The 15,123-nt window shown below is 36.6% G+C and overlaps 1 protein-coding gene across 3 annotated transcripts in view; it reads right to left on the bottom strand.

Annotated features, from left to right (window-relative positions):
• Positions 1-1,338: 1,338 nt before the first annotated feature.
• AFTPH (aftiphilin) overlaps positions 1,339-15,123 on the bottom strand; it is a 69,998-nt gene continuing 56,213 nt past the window's right edge. For 2 of the 3 annotated variants that reach the window (XR_005718285.1, XM_040224028.1), the window contains 2 exons: positions 9,763-9,886; positions 1,339-2,485 (listed from right to left, as the gene is read on the bottom strand). Coding sequence is in view for 2 of the 3 variants with exons in the window: in XM_040224028.1 (XP_040079962.1) it covers positions 2,338-2,485; positions 9,763-9,886 (272 nt within the window). In the remaining variant the exon portion in view is untranslated. Of the gene's footprint in view, positions 2,486-9,762; positions 9,887-13,849; positions 13,934-15,123 lie in introns of all 3 variants that reach the window. The other variant, XM_040224027.1, reaches the window with a different exon arrangement.

Genomic DNA, 15,123 nt, shown 5'->3' with positions numbered 1-15,123 from the left:
TTAGACCAATTATTTACTTTGTGTTATTAAAGCAGGGGTACTTTCTTGAGAAATGTCCAGTTGATCACTTTTAAATTATAGCACAGTAACTTAAGTGATCCTATTTCCTGTGACTGCTTCTTGAATCTACTGGAACTACAGGGGCCTTTATAGATTTTGTGAACTATGCTCTATTGTTTATTGATGGTTTCCTCATGTGATAAATGTTTTACAGTTATTATTTAATACATCAACCCCACAGATAGGTGGTATCATTCCCATTTTTAAAGATAGTGGAACTATGGCTCAGAGAAGTTGATTAACTTTCTCATGGTATCACAGCTAATAAATAGGCTCTGAACTTAGGCTGATGAAGGCTACCATTATGCTTTAGTTGTAATGGACTGTATAAGCAGCCCTTCAGCTTCAATTTACTGAAACAAGTAAAAGTCTGCTGAGGAATACTTTTATCCTTCCATTCAGAAGGTCCACTGGGCACTGATAACTTGTGATTATTCTGAAGGAAAGCTTTCTCTGAAAAAAAAGATGGGGGAAATGGCAGGAGATGGACTGGATAAGCATCATTGCTTCAGGCCTTACTTAAATTACACTCCAGCAACTGTTGCAATGGCCCGTGTAATAACCTGGCAACACAGGAATCTCTGTCAATGACAGAGGTACAGAAGAGTTCCAATGGAACATTCCCGCAGCCGATGAGGTGGACTACTGTTGGGCTGATTGCCTACTTCTAATGAAATGGGTTATGTGACTTTGCTAAAGCAACACCTAATCTAGTAACAATATTTTAAAAGTGCTTTTAAGAGATTTTCTGCTCACCTTAGTTTCATGCATATTATTTTCTTAGGAAGAAAAAAATTCCCTATATATCCCTATTTAACTTCACCAATTCTGACAAAGATACATTATAATGAATCATGGAAATTTCTTGTATGATCTCATGTTCTACATAAAAACAGCTTAGCTATTTAAAGGGTTGTTTGACTTCCCTGGTGGCTCAGAAGGAAAGCGTCTGACTACAATGTGGGAGACCTGGGTTCGATCCCTGGGTCGGGAAGTTCCCTGGAGAAGGAAATGGCAACCCATTCCAGTACTCTTGCCTAGAAAATCCCATGGACGGAGGAGCCTGGTGTCCATGGGGTCGCAAAGAGCTGGACACGACTGAGCGACTTCACTTTCACCTCAAGTTCTTACGGGTGAGAATCTAATTCTTCTTGGTTTTAATAAAGTGAAAGCCCTACCAAATGATTTTCTCTGGACTGAAACACATTAATATGAAATAAAACTTAATGTCCAAATTCATTACATTTTCCCTCAGATACCAAAGTACAGACACCAGGCTAAATTTCTTTTAAATTATTTTATTTTTGTGTAAGCTAAAAGGAAATTTACACGCTGAAATCTCAAAAGACCTTAGGCATGCACATTAACCTTGTTAGAGGCTCTTCTACATGTCTTTCTTTTTTCCATAGGAATTTCCCCAAACATTTAAAACCCATAGTTTTTACTGTATATACAGCCTAAACCATAGCAATCTATGATTATGTCATTTTACACTGTGCAAAATCCTCAAAAAATAGTGGTACAATAGAACAACAACAAAAAAATCAGTAACAAGTAAATTTCATTGTAAGACATTCATGTAATTTGGTCCTTCTCCAAACCAAACTGATTTAAAACAGACACAATCTCTTTAAACCCCTTCAATCAAGTTCTGACAATGATCCATACCCTATAACAAAAGACCAATCAATGCAAGTACCTTGCAAAAGGTCAAACAGCAATAGGCCAGATTGAAAAGATTAAAAAAGAGCACAAAAATGGTAACAAAAGCCAGACCTGAAACAAACCCACCACACATAAAATTAAAAAAAAAAAAAAATTAAACAGGGACTTGGCGCTTATTTATGATAGCAAAAGTAATTCAATATACAATATGAAAAATTAATGTGACATTCAATGAAATCTGAAAAGGCTGAAGGGGACTTCATAGACAGTGGAGATTTGGGTTTTTAATTTTCATTTTTTATTTCAAAAGTTGTGTAAGAAGGACACCACCAGTGTATTTCACAAAGACATAAATGTATACACCCCAGCAACACAAAAAGAATAAATCTTCAAAAATGTTCACCCCCGATTATTTACATTTGTTTCTAATATAAATTTATGACTTCAGTATGTAAATAAATATACATTACTATGTATACCTTTCTAGTGCGGCTTACCAACAAATCAGCTGAACTTTAATTTTTTTTTTTTTAATTAGAGCAGGTATGCTTTTGATGGTAGGGAAGGGCTGGAGGGAAGGAAAAGCAATTGAAACTGTCCAGTTCACATCAGTTATCCATCTGCCTTCTCTTGGGAGCTTGTGGAAGGTGTCAAGGTGGTCGGGAACATCAACACCTTGGCATGCATGAACGTTAGGTCAGGAAGGCTGGCGATCACCTTGATGGCTTCTTCGCTCAGGTGCTCTTCTCTTTTTGGTTTCCTGTTGACAAATGAAAAAACACAAGTGTCTTAAAGTAACTCTAGCTATAGGCCAAATGGGAGAAAATCCACTCTCAAAGCAGACAGCAACCTGTGGGGACCTGAGTATCTTCGCCGCCGCCAGTCCCTCAACCTCGTCGTACCTTGGTGTTGAGTGCTTTCTGTGCCCGAGGTGAAATCTCTTCTGAAAGCTCACACCAAATTTATGTATGTTCATTACAGTTAGACATGCCTAATTGTACCCGTGTACAGCTCACAGCTCTATTTAAGGTTAGAAGAATCTACCCAGGCATACTTTTAAAATGCTACTAGGGACTTCCCTGGTGGCCCAGTGGTTAGGACTCAGAGCGTCCACTGCAGGGGGGCACAGGTTTGATCCTTGGCTGGGGAACTAACATCCCACATGCTGTGCAGCGCAGCCAAAAATAAAAAACAGTTACCAAACAGAAATATAATGCCTTAGGAAAACTCTGCCTGATTAGATTTCCCCTCCCCACTGAATAAAGCATGTCTGGCACAAGCCCTCATTAAGTAATTTTCACCTCAGGCTTTCTTCAACCCCAAAGGGGAATTCCAGGACAGAAAGCCCTCAGCTCAAAAACACCCAGCCTCTGCCCCACTGGGATACAGATGGTTGGTCAAAAGCCTGCAGCACTAGGGCCAGCTGCTGAGGCCGAGAATGCACCCAGGCAGGAAGGACTCAGGGAGAGGGGAGTCTCGAAATCTGATGGGTCCTGTAGATGAAATGCCCCTAGTATAAGAAATGAGCAGTGTGGGACCCAGGACAGAGAGGAAGAGTTCCTGCTTACCTGGGTCCTTCAGTGAGCTACAGAAAATGCCAACCGAGTCTCAACTGTGGCTCACATTGAGCACAGGACTGTAATTCAACCTTTATTTTTTCTAGGATGTTAAATACACTGAAAGAATAGCTGCATTCATTGCAGTCATAATGATATTAATTTTAGATCAAAGTTCATTTAAAATTGTTAACTCTACAAGGCTCAATTCTCTTATGGTACTCTACTAGGTGGGACAGAAGTTATTTCCTCCACCTAAAATTTTTCTTTGTCCTCTTCCCTGGTGGCTCAGACGGTAAAGCATCTGCCTACAATGCGAGAGGCCAGGGTTTGATCCCTGGGTTGGGAAGATCCCCTGGAGAAGGAAATTGCAACCCACTCCAGTACTCTTGCCTGGAAAATCCCATGGACAGAGGAGCCTGGTAGGCTACAGTCCATGGGGTTGCGAAGAGCCAGACACAACTGAGTGACTTCACTTTAGGATGTGGTGAAGGAAGTCAGGAGATCAAACAAGAAAGGAAAGATAGATGCAGGCCTTTATTTAATACCTGCACTTTTCTGTTGTAATCACATTTGAGTTCAGGCTGAAATAAAAATATTTTACAGAACAACTGAAAAAACCAAACATCAGACTCTTAGGACTGAAGTCCTCCAATATGAAGTTCAGCTTCAGGCACACTGAAACCATCAGCAGATCAATCTCAGTTCTAGGGTTTCTCAGAAGAACAGAATAACACTCCAAAATTTTTCTGATTAAAATCTACATTTTTAATGGCACTTAAATAACAGAAAAACTATGAAGTGGATGGGAAACTGACTATCTGCATTATTCCAAAATAAAACCAGAGAGGCCGGTGCACTTTTTCGTCTCAGAGTGAACAGCTGGAAAGCTCCAAGGGAAAGGGCAGCCTCTCAACAGTAGTTGGTCTCAGCATCACTCACGATAGGGTCAAAATGACATTGTGTCTTCTGATCTGACACAGCACCTGTGATGTCTTCCAGCCAAAATGTTTTACCCGAATCCCTCCAACCTTTAGATAGAATATCCAGTTGATAGGAAATAAGGGGAATTGAGAAACATTTGAAAACTACTTGAAGGAAGCAAATGGACAAATCCGGAGGTTGGGCCATTTTGTGGGACACATGGAGTGACCTTTTCAACCAGCGAGTGCTGCTACACTGAAAAGCCAACAGAAGGGATGGGGGTAGACACACTAGGTCAAAAGTCTTAGACTAGATATTGATCTGGAGAAAGCAGAGAGAAAGGACACTGTTGCAAATTTGAATACATACAGCCTAAGTGTTAGATGAAATGAAAATTTACTGAAATTGATGGAGACCACTGACTACAAGAGTAGGCTCAATTTGTATAGACTATAAAATCTCATTTTTGGTTAAAACAACAACTGTATGTGTATATTTGCAAAAATAAAGATCTGAAAGAACTGAACTAGGGAGTTATAGTGATATGACTGGTGAGAATGTGATACTTTAATTAAAAACATTTTGTCTGTATTTTCTTTCTATGCTTACTGCTTTTGTAAAGATAAAAAGTTATTAAAAATAGTAACAAGTAAAATCACACCTAAATGCACTTCCTAATTTGTGGAGTGCAGTTGGGATGTGGGGAAGGACAGCAAAGAAGTTTTCACCCAAGGAATGGTTGGTAAAGATTATTCTAGAGTTTCTACCAACTGCCTTCTTTCAGAGGCACTACTTGAAGGCTAGCTGAAGTTGGATTTAAAAATAAGAGAAAGTTTACATAGTTTACATATTTCGTGCATTTATCTGTAGTCACTAAGGAATTGATGTGCTCTAGTTTTCTTACAATATAAGAAAGAAGAAAATGCTTGAGAAATTGAAAATAAAATGTTACATCATGGCCTTTCCCCAAGAGGCAAAGGCAATGACCTATTTTTGATTTATACTCTCCCAAGTTAAGCTTTATCCTTTTGGCCAATGCAATACAATTAAGGGTCTAGAAATAAACCCATACAATTATGGTTACACTGATTTTCAAGAGAGAAACTGGGAAAGAACTGTCTTTTCCACAACTATCGCTGGTAGAACTACATATCCATGTGCAAAAGAATGAACTTGGATCCCTACCTTATATCATATTCAAAAATTAATTCAAAATGGATCAAAGAACTAAATGTAGGAGTTAAAATTATGAAACACTTACGAGAAAAGTTAGCACAATACTTCCTGACCTTGAAGTAGGCAATGATTTCTTAGATATGGCATCTAAGGTACAAGCAATGAAATACACATATATGTATGTATATAAATATATATACAGAACTTCATCAAATTAAGAAACTTTTGTGTTTCACAGGACACAAACCAAGGAAGTGAAAAAACAGCCTACAGAATGAGATAAAACATTTGCAAATCATATCTGATAAAGGTCAAGTATCCAGAAGAATTCTTATAACAACAAAAATTTCCTTAAAGAAGAGACGCAACTATTCAACAAGCACCTGAAAAAACGCTCAATTTCACTGGCCATCAGGGAAATGTGAATCAAAATGACAATGAGATGTTACTTCATACCCATTGGGATGGTTATAACCAATAAATCAGACAATAACAAGCCTTGTGAGAATGTAGAGACATTGGAACTCTCAAACATTATTAGTGGGAACGTAAAATGGGGCCACTGCTTTGGAAAACAGTTTGGTAGTTCTTCAAAAAATTAAGCGTAGCATAACCATGTAACACTGCAGTTCCACCCACAAGAAAACTGAAAGCATTTGTCCATACAAAAACTTGTACATGAATGTTCCTGGCAGCACTAGTTATAACAATCAAAAAGTGAACACAACTCAAATGTACATTAACTGATTACTGGATAAGCAAAACGTGGTACAGCCATACAATGGGATACTAGGCAGCCATAAAATGGAATGGAAAGTACCAAAATATGCAACGATATGGCTACCTTGAAAATATTATACTAAGTGAAAGAAGTCAGACACAAAAGGCTATATAATGTATTATTCCATTAGTATGAAATAACCAGAATATGAAAATCCATAGACATAGAAGGCAGATTAATGCTGCCAGGAGCTAGAAAAAGTAGAATATAGGGAGACTGCTAATGGGTATGGGGTTTCTTTTAGGGATGATACAAATGTTCTGGAATTAGATGGTGGTTAAGATGGTTGCACAGTGACAGACTTTATTTTTTTGGGCTCCAAAATCACTGCAGATGGTGACTGGAGCCATGAAATTAAAAGATGCTTGCTCTCTGGAAGAAAAGCTATGACAAACCTAGACAATGTATTAAAAACCAGAGATATTACTTTGCCGACAGTCTGTCTAGTCAAAGCTATGGTTTTTCCAGGAGTCATGTATGGATATGAGAGTTGGACCATAAAGAAGGCTGAGCACTGAAGAATTGATGCTTTTGAACTATGGCACTGGAGAGTCTGTCAATCCTAAAGGAGATCAATCCTGAATATTCACTAGAGGGACTGATGCTGAGGCTGAAGCTCCAATACTTTGGCCACCTAATGTGAAGAGTCGACTCACTGGAAAAGACCTTGATGCTGGGAAAGACTGAAGTTGGGAGAAGAAGGGGATGACAGAGGACAGGATGGTTGGATGGCATTACCAACTCAATGGACACAAGTTTGAGCAAACTCTGCGAGATGGTGAAGGACAGGAAAGCCTGGCATGTGCAGTCCATGGGGTTGCAAAGAGCTGGACACGACTGAGCAACTCAACAACAACAATGGTCGCACAACCTTGCAAATACACTAAAAGCTACTGAATCATATACTTGAGAAGGGTGAACTTCCTGGTATGTGAATATATGTCAATTAAAAGGTAAAAAAAAAAAAAAAAAAGTATGCCTTTTGGCAACTAGTCCTTTGGCTTATGTAAGCTTCAGCTAAAAGCCTGTTGCTATTAACTAGCTGCTACACACTGATTAAGGTTAGGAAGCAATTTTTCTCTGTATTAGAAAAGGTAAGCTAGAAGATGGAACTATTTTAAAACTGAGAACTTGCATTTCTTTAAAAAGTCAGTCTCTTTCACAACCTATGTTTAGAAAGAGAAGAGCACATGTATTTTCTCTTATATATGCAAAGGCATTTGGAAGAGAGTATGGAATGTTGTTTGCTATATGGCAAATTTCCTCTACCTAGACCACTGTTTCTTAACCCTTCCTCACACTACAGTTCCTCAATGCTTTTTCACTGTGTCTTCTGTGTACTGACAAAAGCCAAGATTTTGCTGGGGTATACACTTCAATTTTTTTTAAAATCAAAAACAAAAAATGAAACAAAACATAAAAATAACAAAGACACTTAAAAAGTTCTGTTGAAACTATGTCACCACCCTCTCTCTTCCCTCTGAGATTCACTCATGGAGCCATTTTACAGTATTACCTTCTAATTATAAGACCTGTGAATATCTGTACTTCTCACCATTTTCAAATAGTTAATTCCTCAAAACAGAAAATTCAAAGGCGGCAACTTGTTTTCCTTTCAATTTATTGTGTTTTAAATGTGAAGCTGGACAGTTACGACACTAACCCCCAGATGCACACTATAGTTTCAGTTCATCTCGTAACAGTACAGAATAAGAGAAAAAATGGAAATAACAAAGTTATTTAAGTTGGAAGAGTGCCTTAGTGTACAGAATGTTTCAAGAGTGAGTTGAAGTTAGGAGAGCAAGCAAGTTAACTATGTGGCTTAGAGCTCCTCCTAATGGCACAAACAATGAATTCTCACCACAGAGACTTTCAACATTACTACAGTTCACTCAGTGAGACTGCAGAGGAAAAAGGTGAGGAAACACTAGGACTGCCCTTAGAAAAGGCTGCACAAGCAGCAGCAGGAGAAAGCCCAAATGACAAAAAGAGCATCACTTGTTTGCTTGTTTTTAAAGTCATTTGCCTCTAGTTAACATATACAGAAAAAAATGGAAGAGAAATTTGCATAAGAAGAACATTAAGTTGAAAATACAATTTATTTGGAAAGAGAAAAAATAGAAAGCAAGCAAAAAATCCACACTAGCTTGATAGGAGGCTTAACTGTGCCAGGTAATATTATCACAAAGAAATGGGGGACAAGAACGAGGGAGAGAATCTGTGGCTAAGCAAGAATGAGCAGACTACAAACCCACTCCTGGGAAGAGTTCAGGGCAGCCTTGCTTACAGAACATATAACAATGGATTTTCTTAATTATGAACATTACGTGTATTAACAACAATACACTTATTAATAATTATTAATAATAATACACTTATTAATACACTTAATAATAAGCGATTGAATGGAAACTTCAGCACATGATACAGTTTAAAAGGCCATGTGAAAACTCAAGCCAAAGTTTTAAGACAGGTAAGCATTTATTATTCACAAAGAAAAAAGTTAAGTTTTTAAATGGATGTTTTTCTACAGAAGAATTGATTTAAAAGATAAATCGGAATTTGACATGTGAATGGAATGTATTTAGCCAGAAGAAAGCCAGGAGAAAGCACTATAATATCTCTGCCTAACTGGGCAAAGGTAAATATTTCCACTTTTCTTTTTCTTTGGCTACACCATGCAGCATGTGGGATCTTAGCTCCTGAAACAGGGACTGAACCCGTACCCCCACCTTGGAAGCATGAAGTCTTAACTACTGGACTGCAAGAAGGGTCCCAATATTTTTATTTTAAAATGTTGATGAATCACAGATTTGGGACAGCAGAGTTGGTATCCCAATTAACACTGGTATTTGCTCTTGCAGTAGAGATTACCTTCATAACCATTTCTTTATAATGATTACCTTATTAGAAACTGCCTTATTTTATGGCTAACATGTCAAAGCAGTGGATTATTCCAGAGCTTAATTATGTAAAACTAAAGGTTTTTTGAATCCTACACACAAGCCCACATGAGATTCCTGGTATCTGAGATAACTGCTTTTCTAAAGGTCATGAACCTAAGGGGATCCCAGAAGGCTTGTTAAAAAACAAGGCTTCAGGACTTAAATCAAAGGTGCCACACTTCAGCAAATATTCCGAAAACAAAACAATGGCTGTGCCCTTCTCTCTTAGCCTGGTGAAAGGATAGCTTACATGACTTTGGGATTATCAAACTGGGACCCCAAAGATGATCACCTCAGTTGTTAGGAAAGAAAAGGGGGAGAAGTTCTGCAGTGGTTTTATGATCTCAATTCTTTCATCAGACTCTTCTTTTGTTACAAAGTTGGGTACAGTGGGTACAGGCGTAGGGAAAGAGAAAAAGACCATATCTGTCAGCACTTTCCAGTCTCTCATGAAACAGCTCTGCTCTAATAAATTCATAATTAAATATAACTTGATACTATTTTCTAGAATTGGGCATCCACTGCATTTATATAAATGTAAAGTGAATTTTAATACAATATATTGAAATACTACCAGCTTATATGCTTTCCCATCTGGGCTAGTTTGTTCAAACACAGAATTCAAAATTAGGGTGTAATGAACACTAGCTTTTACCTGGTAGATGTGCTTGTCTTCTCTACTGTGGACATGAGTCTTGCAAATGCATCAGTCACTTTGAGGCTTGAGGTGGAGATTTCCAGCTTAGAAGTTGTTAATTCATACAACTCTGGATCCACACCTTATAGTATAAAATGATAGTCAGTGGTGGTGCGCTGCAATGGCTTACTCAATTAGCCACAATCCAAGATGCAAAAGGCAATTATTCTGTAAACATCTGAGTCTTTAAGTACAACACATCTTTAGAACACTAACATTGTATTTATTTTTTAAATTATAAATTCCACTTTTCAGAGTTTTTATAAAGTAGGAAAATACTTTTAAAATTCCACTTTGGTATAAATACAGCTTTAATTAATCTAACATTTATGTAGCAGATATCATTCAAATACTTCTAAAAAAAACTCTGTTATAGGAAACTCCCTAAGTACTGGATTAGTCTGTGATGCGAAAGTTAACTATATTTTACAAATAGAATGCACAATGATTTGTTACACAATATGACACCTCAGTTTTTATATGGACTGACTTAACCTCAGTTTTCGAACTTCCATTTTCCCTTATCTCCAAGACCATTTTTCCTCCATATTTTCACTCATACCCCCAAATTTGGAAGTTAATGTAAAGTCCCACATACACTAAATGATTTGGTTAATTTAAATACATTCTGACTATCTGAGGACATGAAATATTATCCAAAGAATTGAATTATTACTAAAGGAAAGTTATATACCACAATGTTCTTCTTTAGGTAAGAAGAAGGGAGGTAAAATATTTTCAGAAAAAGTGAATAAAAGCGCTACTTTTGAACAAAATGAAAATCATCTCAAGGGTTAATTATATTCCTAAAGTTTCACAGCTGAATCTAGTGGCTAACAGCTCAAATATCTTCTTGGAAAAATTCAAAATGAAGCTGAGTTCATTAGGATTAGGTTTATTGTAAAAGTCTAGTAAAATCCTTCCCATGTGACTTCCTTAAAATACACATACATATTTTAAAACTTCCGTGAATATTACTTTATTTAAAATATGATGACTACAAAAAAACAAGTAACAAGTATTTTCAACTCATGCTAAGCTTAGGAAAATAAAGACAATCAGACACAAATTTTTAAATTCTACCCTTTTTTTGGTTTCAGCAAGTTCAGTAGTTTTGAATAGAAAAGCAGATTTTAAGTACAAATGTCCTATAGTTTCATCAATCTCTACTTATTATTTCTTTGAAAAGTCTTAAGATCAGCAGATAAAATTATATATAAAAGAGTCATATATTGATGCTCACAAGTTTTCTCCTTTTAGGGTATTTCAAGGTTAAGAAGAAAATCAGGAACTGCTTTCTATGAACCAACTTTGTAGCTAACTAGCAGATATAAACACAGATCTCAGATGTTTACAGAAATTATACCAGCAAAAGCGGCTTTCACAGTTACCATGTCCAACAAGGGAGGAAGGCTATAGAAAATGTTGACTCTCCCAAGTTCTTAACAGTTCATTAAGGTACAGTTTCAAAATATAATTTAAAACCCCCTTTCTTTGTATTTCTATAATAAGTATAAATATGCAGCTAAAATAGAAAAATTTATAGATGCTTGTAAAGCAGGACCAGATGAACCCAAAGCACCTCCTTCCTCTACTGTGAAAGGTTCTATTCCAAGTAACCACAAAATTTAGGTAGATGGTGAGTGCATAATGCAGAATAAACAACTGCAATCTGACTGGCAACAGGAAAGTGCTAGTGAAAATTTAGTTGGGTTTGTAAAATACTGGCCACTTGGCTATCAAACAGGAAAGTGGGAGATTGAAAAAAAAAAACAACAAAACAAAACCCAAATCAACCTCCCCCAGCCCTCCAAAACCATTATCACCAAAAAAAGTACTAGGGCTATATTTCATATTTTTCAAAAACAAGATAACTACACAAAAAACTGCAGAGTAAATTTTTTTAATGGAAAAGATTCTTTTTTTTTTAAACAGAACCTTAATGAGGCATAGTTCAGTTATAGAAATAAAGCTAGCCAACCAAGTTCTATGCCAACCTCCTAAGTCTCAAACACAAAATAAATAACTGCAAGCTAAGACAAAATGACTTTCCCAGAAACAAGTCAGAAAAAGTGCAAGCAAGTGGTGAAATGGAATACTCAGGAAAGTGTTTACACCTACAGCTTGATGGAAGTTTTAACAAAACCCAGTAGCGATAAAACAAGTCAAAGCATATTTATAGTAATCAGGTTTACACAGAGGCTAGAGCATATGGATGAACAAAAATATTTAAGAGGTTCCGAAGTAAGGATCGCAATCGACCATGCTCATTTCATTTCCATTACAGCTCTAAACCTCGGAAACTGCTTGCTCTTCTCCAAGCTGTGTATGTATACTGAACCTGGTTATCAAGTCATTTCTGTACTTCTTTATTTGGTCAGATTATTTGTGCTCTTATGGATGATTTTTAACTGAGTTTGAAATGTAACCAAAAGTTAAATTTAAACCAGGTTTTTAGGCATCCAAAAATAGTGACCTCATTTAAGTTATCATACAGTTCATGACAAAACAAAGCTGAGAGCAAATTAAAAATAGGAGTTTGGTTGGTGATGGACAGGGAGGCCTGGTGTGCTGTGGTTCATGGGGTTGCAAAGAGTTGGACACAACTGAGCGACTGAATTGAACTGATTTCATTCTTGGGATTATAGTAATAAGGAAACTGATACACAAGTTTTTTGGTTCCCCCACCCCCCACATTAAGTATTAAAAACTACTCATCCAGGTCATTCCACAGCTCACATGTATTTAGAAGTAATTTAAATAGTGAAATACCATATTGAAGTTAAAACCAGACACAGATTAGTTTCTTATATGCTTATAAAATCTTGGAAACAATGAAAATGATAACCAGGGGATTAGATTAGAGGAATCCAGTCATTCTACAAAACGGCCTTGGAACATCCTTATAATACAATCATATTTCCATAACCAGACTTGGAGATGGGCATCCTGGGTCCCAGCCTCACCCTTAGATGATTGTTCTCTTAGCCTCCCCCATTTTCCATTATAGCTCCTGAACTGCTAGAAGTGGGTGCCAGGGTTATCTAGTTGAATAGAACAAAACCAGCAAATTCTCAGGAACCAGGCTGGCTATATACCTGATCCTAGCAGGGACTGAGAGGGACCCTCACTATGCATTCTGGGCATCACCATCTACAGGGCACGGTAACAGCCGTCTGGTGATCAAAAGGCGTGATTACCAGAGCACAAGTAGGGATGACAGAGAGTCATTAAAATCATATTAAATAAAATATAAACATAAAAATGCCATTATATTTAAACTTTTTATTCAGTTAGAAAATGACAAAGTACATTAGTCCTTGGGTCAATGAACTGAACTTTCGCCAGGCTGAACATTAACAGGCACTCCAATAAGTTTTAATTTCTAGCTTTTAGTATCTCACAGCAATTATTTTCTACTATCACCCTTAACATTTTTTTTTTCCTCCATGGAAAACTAACAGTAAGCTTTCTATTCAAGAGCTACATAAAAACAGTAATAATTCTATGGGGGACTATATAACTAAGTGCTAGACTCCAACATTTTGGAACCTAATTATACATTTAGCAGCATTAATAAATACTAATTGAATGCTAGAATCTGTAAAGGTTCTATTATCACAGACACTATAATGTCACTGTGTACTAAAATATTCTTATATATCTAAATTTGTATTTTTTCAAATGGCTTTGTAGAATATGCTTTAAAAAATAAGCATATAAAAGATCACATTTTCTATTTACAGGGGAAAAAAAACACCCTGCCTTTAACTGTGTAAAAGACATGAGGGCTGTTTTATACCTAGAAACTACTTTCAGCTCTGACTATTACATTCTAACAAATTTTTCCTTAAAATACATTTCTCATATAAGTCACTTGTTATAGTCAGACACTAGAAAATAACAGTAGATAGATGAAAGAAAAGTATTAGAAAGACATTACAGAGAATACAACCTATTTGTTTCCTTGTTTATAGGAAAGTCAAGTGATGTGGTCATGCTTTTCGTAAATATACTAGAATTGTGGTTTTAACACTCTGCTGACCTGGGATTGTGGTGCTGCTGCTAGAGCTACTGTCATCCACGGGCCCAAAGAAATCAAGGTTCAGAAGAGTGGAACCTCCACTAGCTTGAAATTCAGTGACCGTGTTGGTAGGCAGCCACACAGAAGGTAAGCCAAGGGAGGAGGGGTTATGTGTAAAAAGGGGTAAGACACACACTTGAACATGCAGGTTATAATTAGTAGTCATTACACATTTTAAAATCAACATTAAAACAATGTGTACAGTATTAGTTTTTCATTGCTAAGGACATTTCTAAAGTAACAGTTTAATTCAATGTACATTTTCTCATGTACAATGTAAATAATTTAACACTTAGTAAGGTTTTAGTTAGGAGTTCAGTTCTTTCAATGGAAACTTGAAGCCATACCAGAAAGACCAAGGGGGAAAGTGTACCCGTTAAAGGGAAACAATACTTTAATCTCAACCCAACATTAAATCACTGTATATCCCCAAATCAATCTTTTATGATAGCAGTGTTGGTTTCTAATGAATGATTTTAAAAGTGACAAAGTTGTCAGTTTCAGGACACGCACCAATACATTAACTTAGTTTAAAATAAAATAAGGTAATAGAAATGTCATAACTGCCCTACCCTGATGTGCAACCACAAGCTGTACTGTTCCCCTTTAACTCTAAAACAGTAATCAGAAATAGTATACATTTTAAAAGAAGTTGTTAATAAAAAGCACGATGATTTGACTGAATAGGACACCAGACAACAGCAAAAGGTGCATCCAGGCTTTCCTTCAGCGCTGTTATTCAATTGGATGCTTTCCAGATACCCTAGGATCCCCTACTCTAAGGCAGAGCTGATAGGAGTAACAGGTGTTTCAGACCATGGCTCAAACAACTTACGAAGTATAAGGACTAAGAATAATTGTACTTTAGAGTCCGATTAAAACTTGTGATATCAACACAAAGGAAACCTAGTATTTTGTGTTATTAAAAGACCCCACCTTATTAGAATAAGTTAATCCTTTCTCAGGATTTTCTTTTAAAGCCATAGGAGAAACCAATTATTTCTGGAACTACCTACTAGTATTTTGAACTAAGTTTTAGAAAAGGAGCATGAAAATCATTCATTTTTCATTTGCATACAAGTGCTCTATAAAATATGATTAAGTCTGAAAACTACTTTGAGTCAATAAATATGGATCTATTTGCACATTGTTTTTGGTTAAATAATTGTGCTTTGTGCTTTAAAGCAGCCTCTAGACACAAGACTTGGCATCCAAGAAAATTCCATAAACTAAAA

Source organism: Oryx dammah, unplaced genomic scaffold, assembly GCF_014754425.2.
Source record: "Oryx dammah isolate SB20612 unplaced genomic scaffold, SCBI_Odam_1.1 HiC_scaffold_25, whole genome shotgun sequence".
Classification (NCBI taxonomy): Eukaryota; Metazoa; Chordata; class Mammalia; order Artiodactyla; family Bovidae; genus Oryx; species Oryx dammah.
The sequence above is the reverse complement of the archived record's forward strand: the minus strand, read 5'-3'. Positions and strand labels throughout refer to the sequence as shown.